Source organism: Hipposideros armiger, unplaced genomic scaffold, assembly GCF_001890085.2.
Source record: "Hipposideros armiger isolate ML-2016 unplaced genomic scaffold, ASM189008v1 scaffold_796, whole genome shotgun sequence".
Lineage (NCBI taxonomy): Eukaryota > Metazoa > Chordata > Mammalia > Chiroptera > Hipposideridae > Hipposideros > Hipposideros armiger.
In genome coordinates, this window is record NW_017732146.1 from 483,966 (window position 1) to 501,078 (window position 17,113).

Here is a 17,113-nt window from a genome sequence, read left to right on the forward strand (position 1 = left end):
AAACAAGGAAACTTATCTCATTAGACAAACACTAAATATATATTTTTAATCCTCTATAGAGAATCTAACATTTTAATATCATTAGCAAGTAGATAATGAAAACTTACTATGTATTCAACATGCACTAAGCCTCGAGCTGAAAATAATATACCGATAAGACTATATTTGGGGACTGTTCATAATTTTCTACTTTCTTTATAGAAATGGTGCACATTATATGTTTAAATACTCATGTTCAAATTAGGTTGTCTCAATATCTCAACCTTTCTTTTTCATTCTAGCAAATCTAAGGTGTGGAACCTGGTCTCCTTAGCTTCTAACAGCAGTGATTTCTCAGTTTGGGGATATGTCCCATATAGGGGGCCTACTAGACTCTCAGGAAGATGATGCATTCATATCTGAAAGGTCCTCGGGGTCAGCCTCAGATATGGCCCATGAGCCATGTCTGGCCCACCACCTATTTCTGTACAGTCTGTGAGCGAAAAAAGTTTGAAATGGTTGAAAAAAAAATCAAAAGAACAATATTTCAAGGCACATTACACAAAATTCAAATTTAATTATTTATAAAGTTTTATTGCAACATAGACAGCTCAGTTATAGTTTATGGCTATTCTATTGTCTCTGGCTATGTTACAATGGCAGAGTTGAGTAGTTGTGAGAGATCATACAGCACACAAAGCCAAAAATATTCACTGCAGTTATCACATGTTGAGTATGTTGAGTACTAGCCCTTTACAGAGAAAGTTGCTGACTTCTGGTCTAGATGATTTTGACATGTGTCCGGGGGCTTAGATTGTCGCACACCTCATTGAAAATTACTGTCATGGTACTTTCATATATTAACAACAGCTGACACTTTTGGCATTTAATGAATGATACCTCAATGGTAGCATATATTCTAATACCCCAGGTTCTTCAGAGCATAGCATGCAGCTGATACTATGGGGTACATATTCCTGAGCAAGGAAGATCACAAGAGAATAAATACATTGCTACATTTGAATTTTTAAAAATTAACAGGATAAACCAAATGATAAACATATTGGAGATGGAATGAGGGTGAGGAATGGGGAGTGAGGCACTCTAAACAATCAATGGTTCTTTGGCTTGGTTGTATATTAGAGTCATTTGGGAGAACCCAAAAGAAATATTACCCCCAGAAATTCTGATTTAATTGGGCATCAGAATTTTTTCAAGTTCTGGAGGTGATTCTCATGCACACCCAAGAATGAGAAACAGGGCCGGCCGAGTGGTGTGGTGGTTAAGAGCTGGCTTGGGACGCCAGAGGGCCCTGGTTCAGATCCCACATATGAGGGCCAGTGACACTGCCCTCCATAGCTAAGATGCTGAACAACAGCTCAACCTGGAGCTGGGCTGACATGAGTCGCCGGTGACGGTGTAGGCTGCAGCCCCTGCTGCAGTGGGTTGCCATGGGCTACCATGTGTAGCCAGCAGCCAGCATGAGTGGCCAGCAGCCACTGTGAGCGGCCGTCCAGAAACCGGCAACTGATCTGCCTCACCTGGGAAGAGCGCAACGACGGTACCAACGTGGGCCAGTGAAGCAACGTCCTCCACAGCTAGACTGAAGAACAAAACGACAGCAACTTGTATGTTCCCCTTCCCCCAATTCCCCAGTGCTGTTCCCATCCCCCAATTCCCCAATAAAAATCTTTAAAAAAAAATGAGAAACTGCTGTGAGACATAATAATCAAATCATGGAATTACACGCAATGGGGAATATGACACTGTAAAAACTCTGGTCATCCTGAGGGTGACAGAATTTACTGTCATCCCCCAATGGCTTAAGGCTTTTGCTTTGAATAAGAGAAGGTGCCAAGAAGCAGGCAAGGTTATCAGATAGAAAAAAGAGTGTGGCTACCATAGTTCAAAAAGGCAAAAATACAGACAGCCCCGCTTGCCATGACCCTAACATACATGGTTTGCCAAAGACTAACAGTGGACCAGGACAGCAGAGAAATCCCTTTGCCCCCACCATAAGCCTAACACTAAGTAAGCAACAGAAGTCTGTAACTGGAGGAAGGCAAGTGTATGGACAGGAAACCCTTCCTTCTGTGGCACAGGCATGCAGAGATGGCTTCAACCTGACAATGGAACACCAACACTGAGAATAACTCTGCAGCACTTAGTCCCCATCCTAAGCACAAGGCAACAATAGCAATTTCTAGAGAATTTGAAGCCTGTGCTACACTGAAGGTAACCATAACAACACAACTCAAATTCAGCTCACTCTTGAGTAGATTAAATCAGCTCTTCACGCTACTGGTTGAACAAAAACAGCCCATTTCCTGGCATAAATACGATGTACATCAGTCTCTACTATTATACATACAAAGTACTGCATTTAATAAAAATGTATGGGACACACTCAAAAACAAGAAAAGCAATCCATTGTTAAGAAACAAAGAAATCAACAGAACCAGACCCAGAGATGACCCACATTTTAGAACAACCACACAGGGACTTTAAAATAATTACAATTAACATGTTAAAGGCTCTCATAAAAAAAGGTAGACAACTCACATGAACAGATGGGAAATTTCAGCAGAGAGATGGAAACTTCAAGAGAAAGTCAAATGGAAATGCTAGAAATTAAAACACACACACACACACACACACACACACACACACACACACACGAAAAACATGATATCAGAGATGAAGAATTCTTTTAATGGGCTCACTGGTAGACTTGACACAGTTAAGCCAAGAATCAGTAAACTTAAAGATAGACCAACAGCAATTTTTCAAATTGAAATGCAACAGGAGGAGGAAAAAGAGAAACCATCCAAGAGTTATGGAACAATTTCAAATGTTAGTTTAACATACATGTAACCTAAGTCCCAAAAAGAGAAGAACGAGAGAATGGAGAAGAAAAATAGTTGATGAAAGTGACTAAAAATTTTCTAAAAATAACAAAAAATATCAAACCACAAATCTAACACTTTCAAAGAATCCCAAGCAAGATAAAGACCTCCCAAAAGATCCAAAAAACAACAATAAAACAAAAATAAACCCACACACCTAGATATATCATAGTGAAATGACTGAAAAGCAAAGATAAAGGGAAAATATTGAAGGTAGCCAGAGGAATAAAGACATTACACACAGAGAAACAAAGATAAAAAGTACAGCTAACTTCTTATCAGAAACTATCAAACCAGAAAACAATAGTGGCATTTTTAAAAGGAAAAAAATAAAAATGGTAAAGACCAGAAATCCATTCCAAAGTGAAGGTGAAATAAATTAAGACTTTTTTTCCAGAAAGAAAAAAGCTGGGAGAATTAACTGCCAGCAGACCTGTGCTACAAGACATATTAAAGGAAGTTCTTCTGACAGAAGGACTAATACTAGATGGAAGTTTAACTCCACACAAAGAAATGAGCAACAGAGAAAGTTAAAATAAAGGCAAAGATAGCCATGTTTTCTCATTTTTAATCACTCTAACATTTTAATCAGGTTTAAATATAAGTTGCTCTATTTGCACTTGAAATCTCATTTAACAGAGGAAGGAATTAAAGCTATTGTAGATATTTAATAATTGTCTGCTTGTTTCTTAAAAGAGAGCAAAAACACTAGTTTGAAATTGAATTATGACACCTTCAAGAGCTACTTTAATAGACTGCCTCTCTTAAAGCTTATGGCAAACTGTTTATTACCCAAACTAAATATCCTTTTACTAGCTAATCATATAATTTTAAACTGTAAATTATAGTACTTATCACTGAATAATAAAATTCTTAGAAAAACAGATTTTTAATTTAAAACAAAGTGAATATCATTTGCTTTAAAGAAATAAGTTTAAGCTATTTAAAATAGTTCAAAAATTGCTCTATAATAAAGCCACAGCACTCTTCCTAAAAGATGCCATTCACTTTGTCCTTCCCATAATTGATTACTCAGTTATAAAACTATAGGGTTAGAAGTCAAAATCTGAATCTATTATAAAATTATAACAGAGCAATTATACAATAATTTCAATTTTTTTACTTGTATGTCCTCAAGCATCTTATATTATACCAATAAATTAGTAACAACACATTTGTTTGATGCAATCACTGACCTAAAAAAAATCTCTGCAAATGATAATATGCTATACAATCTCATGATACAGTATTTACAAGGGATATTTACACTGAATACTGAAAACTGAATTTTTTACATCAATGAGCATAACTTATAATGAAACTCCCAATGTTAGAAATTCCTAAAATTAAATCTAAATAAGAGGCCAAATGAATGCCAGGTCAGAAAACAAAAGCACAACCAGAAAATGTTAGCAAGTTAACACACACTGCGAAGATGTCACACCTTAGTCAGCGGTTCTCAACCTGTGGGTCGCAACCCCTTTGGGGGTCGAACGACCCTTTCACAGGGGTCACCGGGTACTGGTATGTGGGCGTAGCTGCATGTGGGCCTGGAGACGGACAGAGGAGCGGTGTCTCGGTTCCTAAGACCAACGAAAATATGTGTTTTCCGATGGTCTTAGGCGACCCCTGTGAAAGGTTGAGAACCACTGCCTTAGATAGTATTGATAGTAATCCTGAAGGGGCAGTTATCCACACTGGGATTAAAACCAACCAACCAACCCACATAATCTCAGAACTGGAAGGGATCTTCAGATATTGAATCCAGTTTCCTAAACCAAATTTTAAGACTAATTCTAAGAGCTATTAAATGGTATTCACAGAACAAAGATTTTCTAAGTCCTAAACCTCAACCTACAAAATAGCATATTAAAGACCTGAAGGAGTGCCTCTTTAAAAAAGAAAGTTTCTTAATTTTAAAGATTAAAGAAACAAGTTTATATGCAAATGTAAATGCTTCTTTTAACTCATAGTAAAATCTCCTTTTTCTGAACTCATTAAAATTTCTAAATCAGCTTTCCCTTAACATCAATATGAAAATTGTTGGCATTAGATTGTATTATAGATGAGAAAACCCAGGCCTTGGAAATACGTGGCTTGTCTGGTGTGCAAAAGCTAATTAGTAGCATTCAAGGATAAAACTCAGTTTCTTGACTTATAAATCCAAGGATCTTAGTGCTTATTTGCATACAGAAATATAGCAGAATCCAAATTATACTGAGGGAAAATTCCAATAACTGCTTATTATGTATTTACATAAATATTGTTAATGTTTAATTCTCCCATATATTTCAGATTTAATATTTAAAAATCTAAAAATTTAAAAATACTATTATTTAATAGCAATTATGCTCAATTACAGCTAATATCTCATATAAAAATTTTAAAAAATAAATTCTAATATGATCCTAATATTAAGACAGTCACTTAAAAAAACTAGGTTATAGCATCCTCTTGGAAATAAATGTCATTTATATTGAAATTTTAATAAGTTTTTAGCTATACTAAATACTTCATATTAACTTACATTATATATCTTAAATAGCTACAAATTGATCACAAAACTTAATTTTTCAAAATCAGGTGTTCCCAATCCTTGAACTCTCAGTAACAAAATCATCTGAAGAGCTAGTTAAAAACGTAGTTTCCTATGCTCTGTTCTCAAAGATCCTAATACCATTGGGATAGACTGAGGCCCTGGATCTGTACCTTCTACTAGGCCCAGTGATTCTGACATGTAGCAAGGTTTAGAAACCATGTCGGATTAAAGGAATTGATGGTAGGAGATGAGAAACAGGGAGAATTTTATAATGAAAATCCAGTTTCACATTACTGATGAAAACATCTTAGCTAGATACAGATATTCAAAAGCAGTGTAATACTTTTAAACTTAATCAAGTCCTAGTAGTATTCCTGGACCATCCTATAAGCAATTCACCTTTCCTCTCTCTCCATCATCCCATTAACAGGTTATGTCTCCACTCTACCTCTTCTGTTGTCTTCAAAACCCCACTACCTACCTAATTCTCCCTGAACTCAAAAAGCCACGAAAGTACTACTGAGTCTGAAGGTTGGTCAGTGTCTCTAGACCCTGAGCTCCTTACGGACAATGATTGACATTTTCATTTTTGCTTATCAGCGTTGACCACAGAGACAGACACATAACTCATGATCAAGAAATACCCAACAAGACTAACCCTTAAAAATGCTAGACACTGCTTTTTAGTATGATTTGTCAATGTATCAAGATGGTTTTCATTTTTTCCAGTCACCTTTTCCTCTTACAGATCCTTCATCCTCTTGCCCACTATGTTACCCCAAGGCTTCCGTTTCAGGGCCTCATTCCCTTCTCCCCACACCTACCTTCTGGCTGTGGTGGCCAGGCTCTAATTTAGAAGGACCCCAATGATCTTCACCTTGTACATACACCCTGGTACAGTTCCCTTGACAGCTTACTCAAGTTGGTCTGTGTGATCAACAGAGCACAGCTGAAGTAATTGTATATCACTTCTGAGATCAGATTATGACAGACCCTGTGGCTTCTTTTGGTTTCTCTTTCTCTCTCTCTGCCTCCCCCTCCTCCCAACCCTCTGCAGTCTATCTGGAGAAAGCCATGTTGTGAACAGCCCCATGGAGAGGCCCACGTGAAGAGGACTTTCACCTCCCATAGACAGTCACATGAATGTCCCTGGAAGCTAGCCTACCCTCCAGCACCAGTCAAGTCTGCAGAGACTTGACAGCTCGACTTAACGCTTTGAGACCCTGAGCCAGAACGAGCAAAACTATTCCCAGATTCCTGGGCATCAAAAACTGTGAGAAAATAAATGTATCTTGTTTTAAGATGCTAAATTGTGGGGTGATTTGTTACTCAGCAATAAATAACTAATAGAAATATTTGTAAGTTCATACTCACTAGAACATAAGCTTCTTGAAAACAGGCATGATGTGTTATTTCTGTATCTCTGATAGCACCATGTCCACTGCAGTTACTCAAATAGTTGTTGAATTGGACTGACTGATCATTTTTCAAGTCCTGTATTACATGCTTTGTAAGCATGGGCAAGATATTGTCTATGCCTGTTTCTTTACTTTTAAAAATGCAGTTAATAATGGTCCCTACCTCATGGGATTATTATAAAGATCAAATAAAATGATACATGTTAACATTCTTAGAATAATGCTCAGCACACTAAAAAGCATTAAATGTTGTTAACTATTAAAAGTAAAATTTCTAAAAAATAAATCCTGGATGTGAATTTTTTAATGTAAGAATTATTTACAAGCCATGTCAGGGTTATGAAATAAATTTATAAAACTGATTTACATTTAAGCATTCAGATAGCATATCAAGTGAAAGGCAATACTGGATATGTTAATAAACTAATATTAATTGATCTAGCAATCTACTGGGTTGTCGGAAAAGTCATGATGCATGTTTGCGACAGATGTCACTATTTCATTTTTGGGAGTACTAGAGTCATTGGCATCTATGTTATTGCTATGTCATTTGACAGCTGACAGTTCTAGCTTCATTCTAAAAAAATTTGAGTGATTTGGTTGAGTTTTGGAGATTTTACAACAAGTTGAAGATGGGAGACCAAACTGTGCATTTTTGCCATATTTTACTGTTTTACTTCCATAAAGGGAAGAACGCGCATCAAGCTTGTGAAAAGATGCATAAAGTTTATGGTGACAATGCTCTACAAGAAGAGAGTGCCAACGATGGTTCACGAAATTCCATGCTGGTGATTTTGATCTCAACGACGCTCCTTGGTAAGGGAGGCCCACTGAGGTTGATGATGACAAAATAAAGTCATTGATCCAGTCAAACCCATGTTACACAACACGAGAGACTGCAGAAACATTGAACATCCATCATTCAAGCATTTACGACCACCTGAAGAAGCTGGGATACGTAAGCAAGCTTGATATTTGGGTTCTGCATGAACTCAAAGAAGTTCATTTGACGGCGCATATAAACATCTGCAATATGCTCATTAAACGTGAGGAAAACAATTCTTTTATGAAGCGACTGATAACTGGTGATGAGAAGTGGATTGTTTACAACAATGTGGTGCGCAAATGGTCTTGATCCCGATGTGATGATTCGCCTCAAACAACATCGAAAGCGGACATTCATTAGAGGAAGGTTATGCTCTCCGTGTGGTGGGATTTTAAAGGTGTCATGTTTTTCGAGCTCCTACCAAGGAAACAATCAATCAACTTGAATGTACACTGTCGGCAATTGGACAGTTTGAATGAATCCATCATCCAGAAACGTCCAGAGCTTGTTAACTGTAAAGGAGTTGTATTCCATCGTGACAACGTGAGACCACACACAAGTTTGATCACCCATCAAAAATTATTGGAGCTTGGATGGGATGTGTTGCCACACCTACCATACTCACCTGACCTTTGCTGTCAGACTTCTACTTGTTTCACTCACTTCAAAACTCCTTGCGTGATATAATGTTCAATTCAGATGAGGCTGTAAATCAGCACCTTGTTCAGTTTTTCACAAATATAAAGACAGGTCCTTCTATGAACAAGGAATTATGAAGCTCACTGAAAGATGGCAAAACGGGCAATATATCATTGATTGATCTTTGTTCTTTATATAAATAACCTTTGAAAAACATAGACAAAATATATCATGACTTTTCCGACAATCCAAAACATCCTTCAAAACTATTTTCATTTTTCCCAGTCCTATTATAATAAGCACATAACACGCTCCTAGATTATATTCCAAGGTTTATATTATAAGAACACAAGCAATTGGATCCAGGTAAAAGTTTGGTTCTTCCTACTTGCATGAAGTTTGGTGAAAAATCTCTTTCTCTTTCAAGGCTTAATCTACTTAGCTAAGGTCATTGGAATTTGATAGTCTCATGAGACCTCTCTCAAATGTGTTTCTACTGCCACTGTTAACGCTACGATTGATTAATGTTTATTGCTAAAAGATTTATTCATTAAAAATACATAATTAGCCTCACACCTGAACAAAGATAAGTTTACACTGTGATAGTTTACTATCAAAATGTCAAAATCATAGCTTATGCAGTCTCAAGACTTATCCAGAAATTGCTTTAGATTTAAAACATGTCACCTGGTTTGGGCATTGCCAGAGGATATGGATATATGATTCAAGATAATGAAATGGGAATTTTAAAAACCTGAAGACGACAACTCTAATTTTTGAAAAATTACAGCAGCTTCATTCTCAATAAAATACACAGATAAGCCTTTCAAAAAGCAAACTCCTATAAAGTACAAATCATACCAGCCCTTATTAATTGGCTCTGTACCACAAAAGAATACAAGAGTTTTTCACAAGAATTTCAGAAATAGTAAATTTGGGGGTCCAGCACAAACACTGAAAAGTAACACATTGTCTTTAAGGCTCTATTTACAAAACATAAATACCTATAAGTGATATATGAAATAACTATCTACATCAACTCACCTTCTATACTAGAGCATTTAGGAAGAGGAATTTAACCTAATGGGAAACTAGGATACAAAGTAACACCTAGAAAGCAAACTTGTTTGGGAGCACTAGAAGGAAGGTGCTGGCTATACCAGCTGGAGGTGTGAACAATTCTAAATGCATACAGCGGTTACCAATTTTTTTCTCCTTTCTCTTTTTTGATGACAAAATTAACACTAAAGTGGCTTAGTAATTATAAACACAAAAATGAAGCTATAATAGTGTGTATATGTATACTGTAAAAATATATAAGCACATATATATTTTACACACACACACACACACACACACACACACACACGCGCGCGCGCGCGCGCGCGCGCATGCACGCACGGCTGACCTTCATTTCAGTGTGAATTCGCAGTGTCCCAATGCCTATTACCAATAAAAAGAAGGGAGCACCTGCCCCCACATTCTCTGCTGACATAAGGAGGAGACAAGCCAAAAGCCAGGCTTTGCCTGTTTTCCCAGGGACCAATTATCCCTTTCCCAACACCAACCTGGATCAGTGTTTATCCAGGGGTTTTGGGATCCTGCCTATATCTGTGTAAAAAATTTTTCTCTAAACCCTCAGCAACCAAATTTGGGTCAGAACACAAAGTTGGGGGCCAAAGTAGTTGAAAATTAAGGTAAAGCAAAAGAATACTTTTCATTGTACATCACTTTTTTTTTTTTTAAACTCAAGTTCCCCATAAAACTGAAAGACTATATAAATACTGACTCTAATTTTAGATTGGGAGGCCCGGATATGTCGAACAATTCAGAGAAACTTTGAGAAAGAAAGGAAGCCATTTAACTCCCTACTTTAGTAAGCTGAAGAAGCACACAACCAATACACAGCTAACAAACAATTTAGGAATCCTGTGAATCACACACTTTGGGAAGTGATGGACAGAAGAGAACTTTGGCAATGGTTAAGTGACAGAGATGGGGTCTTCTGATATTAATCTACTCTCTATGGAGTCCCCATCCTAGTGTCTTCCAGGAGGGAGAAAAAATAAATAGCAGACTGAACTTGGTAGGACTTCTAAAAATGGATATGTAATAAATATGGATCACTATCTTTTACATAGGCAATGTCAAATTGAAATTTTAGAAAGCATTATTATTCAATAAGATCTTGCATTTTCCAATATCTTTGATTTGCTGTACAAAAATTAGTTCCATTCACACATTTTTGGGCTCACTGGAATACCAGGCTTTTCTTAATTACATTAAGATTTATTATCTATCAGACCTGCCTGAGCTAAAAAGCTATGTGGAATAAAAGAAAAAGGCACAGAACTAGGGGTCAGGGAAGGTCAGTTCCAGTCCTTCCTCTATCATTAAATAACTGTTTGATCCCTGCAATGTCATTTCGGTGATGTGATATTTGGTATTTCTAACATGAAGTAGTTGAAAAACATAACTTCTAGCTCTAAAATATTAAGTTCTCATTATTATAATTTTTAAACATTTATTTATATCAAAGTAATACATACACAAGACTACTTTTTAAAGGTCGGTCTCTAAGATAAAAAGATCAATATAAAAATTTTCCTGCTTCACCTATGGGATAAGATACAAAGAGAAGAATAAATTACACTTGTTAGTCTGTATAAGAAAAAAATAAAGATGAGAGTACATTCCCTCTTTATTGGTTTTAATTAACCAGAATTCCTATTAACCAGATTTCTGCAAAGCCTTCAGTCATTTCTTACATCAAAATCAGTCTGGTTCTACACTATGCTCCTGTGTATAACGTGCTTCACTTTCAACTTTATTATGATGACAAAAATGCCTTCTGACTTAATATGTTATAATTTGTAAAAAGGTAATAATTTCTCACTTATTAGCTATCAGATTTAAGTGAGTTACTCTGCTTCAATATCTAAATGTGTAATATAAGGGTAAGCAATCTCTCTCAAGATTGTTGAAAAAATTAAATAAAATACATGAAAGTATGGTTAACTAGTACAGGAAGTGCATTCAATAAATATTTGTGTTTTCAAGGTGTGACAATTATCTACAAAAGTTACTTAACACCCCATTCCCTAGTTAACAACGTATTCACTCCAACAGCTGTAGCTAAAAAATAACACAACTAGAATGTTTACATCATGCAACTGTTAAGTATTATTTGAAAAACTCAATTCCAGAAACATGTATTGAGCATTTACTATGTGCCAGGTACTATTAACACTAGGGTTCCAGAATTCAGTGATTGAGATAGTGATCCCACCCTCAAAAACCTCAGTCTAGGAAATATTACAATGTAGTTGAAAAATATAATTTTAAAAGCATGTACAAGGAGCAGAAGTAGTAGGATGAAGCACGTAATTCATTCTGTCTGAAGAGGAAGGAGCTTAAAGCATCCCAGAAAAGGGGAAAGTAGTCTTGCAGGCAAAGACGGGTTTTAAGCCTAGCTCAGCCATTTACTAGCTATATGATTTGGGGACAACTTAATTTACCTCTGTGAGATTCTTTGAAAACCTACTTTGGGATTATTCTAGATTAGAAATAATATATGAAAAGTGCTTGATGCTGCAGGAATTCAGTAAAATGAGAGCTGTCTTGTTCTAGGAGTTGTATTTCTTTACAATAGACTAAGTTCTAAATGGCACTGTAGGTAGCACCTCTTGACTGATTAAGCTACATAGGGGATCACCAAGGTCACCAGCATGCAGAAGACCACAATGAGCCACATCAGAATGTTACCACTCCAAAGTCCACTTTTGTGATATGATGTGGTTCCTAACATGTGGGACACTCACCTGCTGGTGAAACATATTTCTGATCTATTTCTTTCTCCATTTTTACCCTGACAAACAGAATTTTGCACACTCACACTCTAGTTATTTCTTAGAAGAGGTTCCAATTTTTCCTCAGTCCCATGTCGGTCCTAGTTTCAGATGTTCTGCAAGTCTTTTACGAAATGGTAAAGTCTGATGAACAACTAACGATTATGAAGACTGTATCACGAGGTAATTAGAGCTAACCCTGGGTTGAAACTATTATTAGCCTAATGGTTGACTTGTGGAACTTGAAGCTACTATGTAATGATTAGAATCTTAAATATTTTGAAATATTGTTGAATTTGGCCAAGAGAGGTAAGTTATATTTACATTTACTGTCTCCAAAGCTTATTTTTTCTAAATATCCACTGATGAACTAAGCCATGTGTTAACATATAAATATATACACATATTCTTAAGTCCTTATTTTCATTTCATTCAAATAAACATAATTGATACATTTGAAATATTAAAAGTGGACAAATACAAGCAAAGCCGTAAGTAAAATAAAGCAGTCTATCTCAAAATTCAATTGAATCATGAAATGGTCTTTATATCAATGTAGTTTTTCCGAACTAAGAACATGTTCTTGAAGTAAAAACATCATACAAGGTCAATTTGCTCCAAGTTAACCAACCACGTATTAAAAGTGAAGACACCATGAATCAATCTAGAATCTACATTAATTTTATAGTTTCTGCATTCAAGGAAACCAGTATCTTTAAAGTCATCCTTTTGGTATATAATTAAAAAAAAATTCTCTATGAATAGCTGAATTCCATATAATGCCAGATTTTAAAATATATTGATATCATATATATATATATATACACACACACTATATATATATATATACATATATATATATAAATAATACACACACAAATATGTGTATTTATCTTGTCAAGACAGGTTATATTTGTAATATAGTCTTCCTATTTCTAATCACTTTGACATAATGCATTTTGAAATACTAATGTTCTATCAAAATTAGCTGCCTTATACATTTTCAAGAAATAAACCCTGCATATGTTTTTAAGTTTTTAACTCTAAGGAGTAAGCACTGAGGAGTTACCAAATTGTAAACAAATCTCTTTCTTATGAACACTTATCTTTAGAGGATATTTTTTAAATTCCGAACTCAAGAGTATAATATATAAATAAGCATTTCCACATTAACAAAACCATAAGTTTCTTCACAAAGCAAACCTACAAATTCGATAAACACATGAGTATTATTGCTCACTTTTACAACTAGAAATTGATGTTAATTATAATGTAGTTAAGTCCAATTCCCTCCTGAGCACCTTGACGAATGTAAGGAAATACACAAAATTATCAAATGTCACAGAAGCAGCAGCTTGAGGCCAGAGAGAGACAAAAGGAAACAAAATGCTTATAAGGCACGAGACCTTGGCCCAGCCCCTTAATTTGTCATCTATATTTGCAAAAGAACAGCGGAAGCAAACTGATCACTGTGAGCAAGAAATTTAAGTCCTGCATTCAGTTTGAGATTTGCCAGAAAGAAAAAAGAGCTAAACATAAAAAAGATCTAAACAGCAAAAAAACAGGGTGTGTGTGAATGTCTACGTGTATGTGCACGCGTGGGGGAAGAGATGGGTAAATAAAAGCTAACTGCTCAAGTCAGCACCAATGCCATTCGACGCGTACTACAGAAGGCAGGGCCGTCGGGAGCCCTTCCCAGCGCAGGGCAGAGGGCGGGGGTGGTGCACTCTTACCCACCCACCCCACACCTCGCGATTCAGAAGGCTCAGAGCGCCGGGGGGACGTGTGGCGGGCGTCTGCACCCCAGAACCCTCGCGGAGTGGATCTAATTAACACCTTCCTCGCCATGACCCGGGACCGCGAACTCCCGAGGGGGCGCGCACGAAGGTGGGGCAGCGAGGAGCGCTTCCTCTCCTCCGGAGGGAGAAAGGAGGCAAAGGGCGGCACCGCATCCCCGTCCCCAGCCCGGGCGCATCAATTACCCGTGAGGCTCCTCAGCACCGTCCCGTGGGCCCAGAGGCTCAGGACCTGCTGCACCGACAGGTTGATCATGGAGTGATCGCCGCCCTCCGCCTTCATCTTCCCCGGGGGGCGCCCGCCGCCCTCTCCTCGGGCGCCGGGTGGCGGCGGCGGCTGCGAGGCTCCGGGGGCGGCGGCGGCTGCGAGGCTCCTCCAGGCCGCCGCCGCCGGGCAAGGCTGCGGGGCGCCGGGCTGAGCGCTGCTGCTGCGGCCGACGGGCCTCCGGGGGGGGCCGCTCAGCGCGTCTCCCAGGCAGCCCCCTCCCCGCCGGGGAGACATTGAGGACAGCGGACGGGGGAGGGGAGGGGGCCAGGCGCTCTCCCCGTGCTGCCCCCGAGCTAGGACTCGGGGCGGAGGAGGCCGCTGCCCCTGCCTCTCAGGGGCACAACCACGCCGCGAGGATCGGGCACGAGGAGGCCGAGGTCACGCCGGGAGGCTCCGGGTGATGGGCAGCCGGCAGGTGCAGCCCCCGAGGGAGTCCAGCTCATCACCGTCGGACGACGAGGAGACCCGGGACTCGCAGGAGGCTGCGGCAGCGGCCTCGGCGGCACCTGCCGCCAGCCTGCCCACCCTCCGGCTGCTGACACTCGAGGAACCGCCCCCTCCACCCGCGGCCGCCGGCGGGCCCCTCGTGCGCGCGCGCACGGGTCCCTTCCTCCCCCTCCCTCCCCGGAGCCGCTGCGCATGCTCACTCTCCCCCTTCCCGCGACCCGCCGCCCTCCGACAGCCGGCCGGTCCCAAAGCCCTCCTGCCTCCCCCCGCGCGGAGCTCGCGAGGCTGACGCCGCCGAGAGTCGGCCCGCAGAGGGGCGGAGGGAAGCGCGGCCTACGTTACTAGCGCCACCGCCAGGTCTCGCTGCTGATTGGGTGCTCCAAGGGAACCACCCACGACTCCCCGCCCCCAGATCCCGGGCGCGCGCCCTGGGAGAACTGGAGCCTCTTGCCCCGGGAGCGCCGGGCGCTCTGTTCTGGGCGTCTTAGATATATTTATCATATATTCTATATATTAATTCACTTTTTGTTCCATTTACATTATCAGTTTCTTCTGCTTTCCTTTGGATTGTTTTTGTTATTTTCTGTAAATTCTATGTTAGTTGCTTGATTCATTTATTTTTATTTTTTCTTGTTTCTTAATACAGATTCTCTTCAACTTACAATGGGGTTAACTTCTGATAAACCCATCATTAGTTGTAAATATAAATTGAAAGTGCATTTAATACACCTAACCTATCGAACATCATAGCTTAGCCTAACCTACCTTAAATGTGCTCAAAACACACATTAGCCTACAATTGGACAAAATCATCAAACACTGTGAATATACTGTATTCGTTTACCTTCAGGGTCATGTGGCTGATTGGCAGCTGGGCTCACTGTCGCATGATGAGAGAGTATCATATGGCAGCATATCGCTAGCCAGCGAAAAGGTCAAAATTCAAAGTGTGGTTTCTACTGAATGCAGTTTGCTTTTGCACCATCATAAGGTCGAAATGGCCTAAGTTGAGCCATCGTAAGTTGGGGACTGTATGAGTATTCAAGTTAGAATTTGCATGGAGCACTGCTTTAATTGTATCCCGCAGCTTTTGATACATAGTGTTTTGTTAACATTTTCTGTTATTTTCTAGAAATGTTGCCATTTTAGTTTTTATTTCTACTGTGAAGTTATTTAAAAGAGAGTTTATTTTTACATTTTCAGCTTTCAGAGGGAGGAGGTTGTATATTTGTTAGCTGTTCGTAGTTTAATTATAGTGGAGTCAAAGAATTTTATCTATACTATTTTCACCTTGGGGGATTTACTGATAGTTTCTTTCTGGCCCAGTATATGGTTAATTTTGGTTGAGTACACACAAAAAGGTATATTCTCTGTTTTTAGGGAATGGTGTGGTATATATGAATAAGATCTACCATATTTATTATGTTACTAAAGGTCTATAATCTTACTTAATTTTGTTCACTAGATCTGCCATAGGTTTCAATAGCCTGTGCTGCGTAACAAAGAAACTTAAAATCTCATTGATTTAAATAATAAATCTTATTTCCTGCTCATGTTGCCTGAGAACGGCAGATGGGTTGCTGTTCACCTGGGATCTGCTTCGTTCTGCTCCGTCCAACTCCACGGGTCTTCTTATCTCAGATGCGGGGCTGAAGGAGTAGCCATGCTGTTCTCGTGTATAGGGCAGCAACCAGGGCCACAAATGGGGGACTTGCCTTGCATGCAAAATTTAAGAGGACTCCAAAACACCCTGTGATCAAGAAAAATAATATTCTAATTCAATATTTTTAAAAGTCAAAATTAATACAAAAATCCAAGATAAACAAAATATCAAAATTTTAAAAGAAAAACAGAATCTGTCCCTGCACTTGTGTGACCCTGCCTCCCTCACCTCACCCTGATCCCTGCCCTGGCAGGAGTAAGAGAGGCAGGGCCAAACCATGCAGGTGTATTGGAAGTTCATGCCCAGATGTAGTCTGTGTCATGTAGATTCACATTTCTTTGGTCAAAGCAGAAATGGTCAAGCCCAAAGTAAACAGGATAAAGAAGTACCTTCTGCCTACAGGGAAAGATGGCAAAGGTGGGTGGGTGGAAACAACAAATAATTTGAATAAATAATGCCATTTAACACAAGCTGAGTGAGGTCAGACTCCCACAAATGACATATTTCTGTTTATTTCTCTTTTTGTAGTTTGGGCTTTATGAGTTTTGAGTCTATATTTTTGGTACACAGATATTCAAGAGTATGTTACATTTTTAATTATGATTTTACTTTTTTAATTATAGAATGCTTTTAAAATTTAATTGAATCTTGCCTAATGTTAAGGTCATGACTTAAGAAGATATATCAACTTTCTCTTTGTTTGTATTTGCCAAATGTATCTTTGTCAATTCTTTTTTAACCTTTCCGAATCACTTTGTTTTAGGGATTCTCTGTTGAGTTTTAC

At 38.8% G+C, this 17,113-nt stretch overlaps 1 protein-coding gene across 1 annotated transcript in view; it reads right to left on the reverse strand.

Moving 5' to 3' along the window:
• TMEM170B (transmembrane protein 170B) overlaps positions 1-14,787 on the reverse strand; it is a 31,578-nt gene extending 16,791 nt beyond the window's left edge. Inside the window, exon 1 of the mRNA XM_019628481.1 lies at positions 14,138-14,787. Within this exon, the coding sequence (XP_019484026.1) occupies positions 14,138-14,453 (316 nt within the window). The 5' untranslated portion in view covers positions 14,454-14,787. The remainder of the gene's footprint in view (positions 1-14,137) is intronic.
• Positions 14,788-17,113: the final 2,326 nt, after the last annotated feature.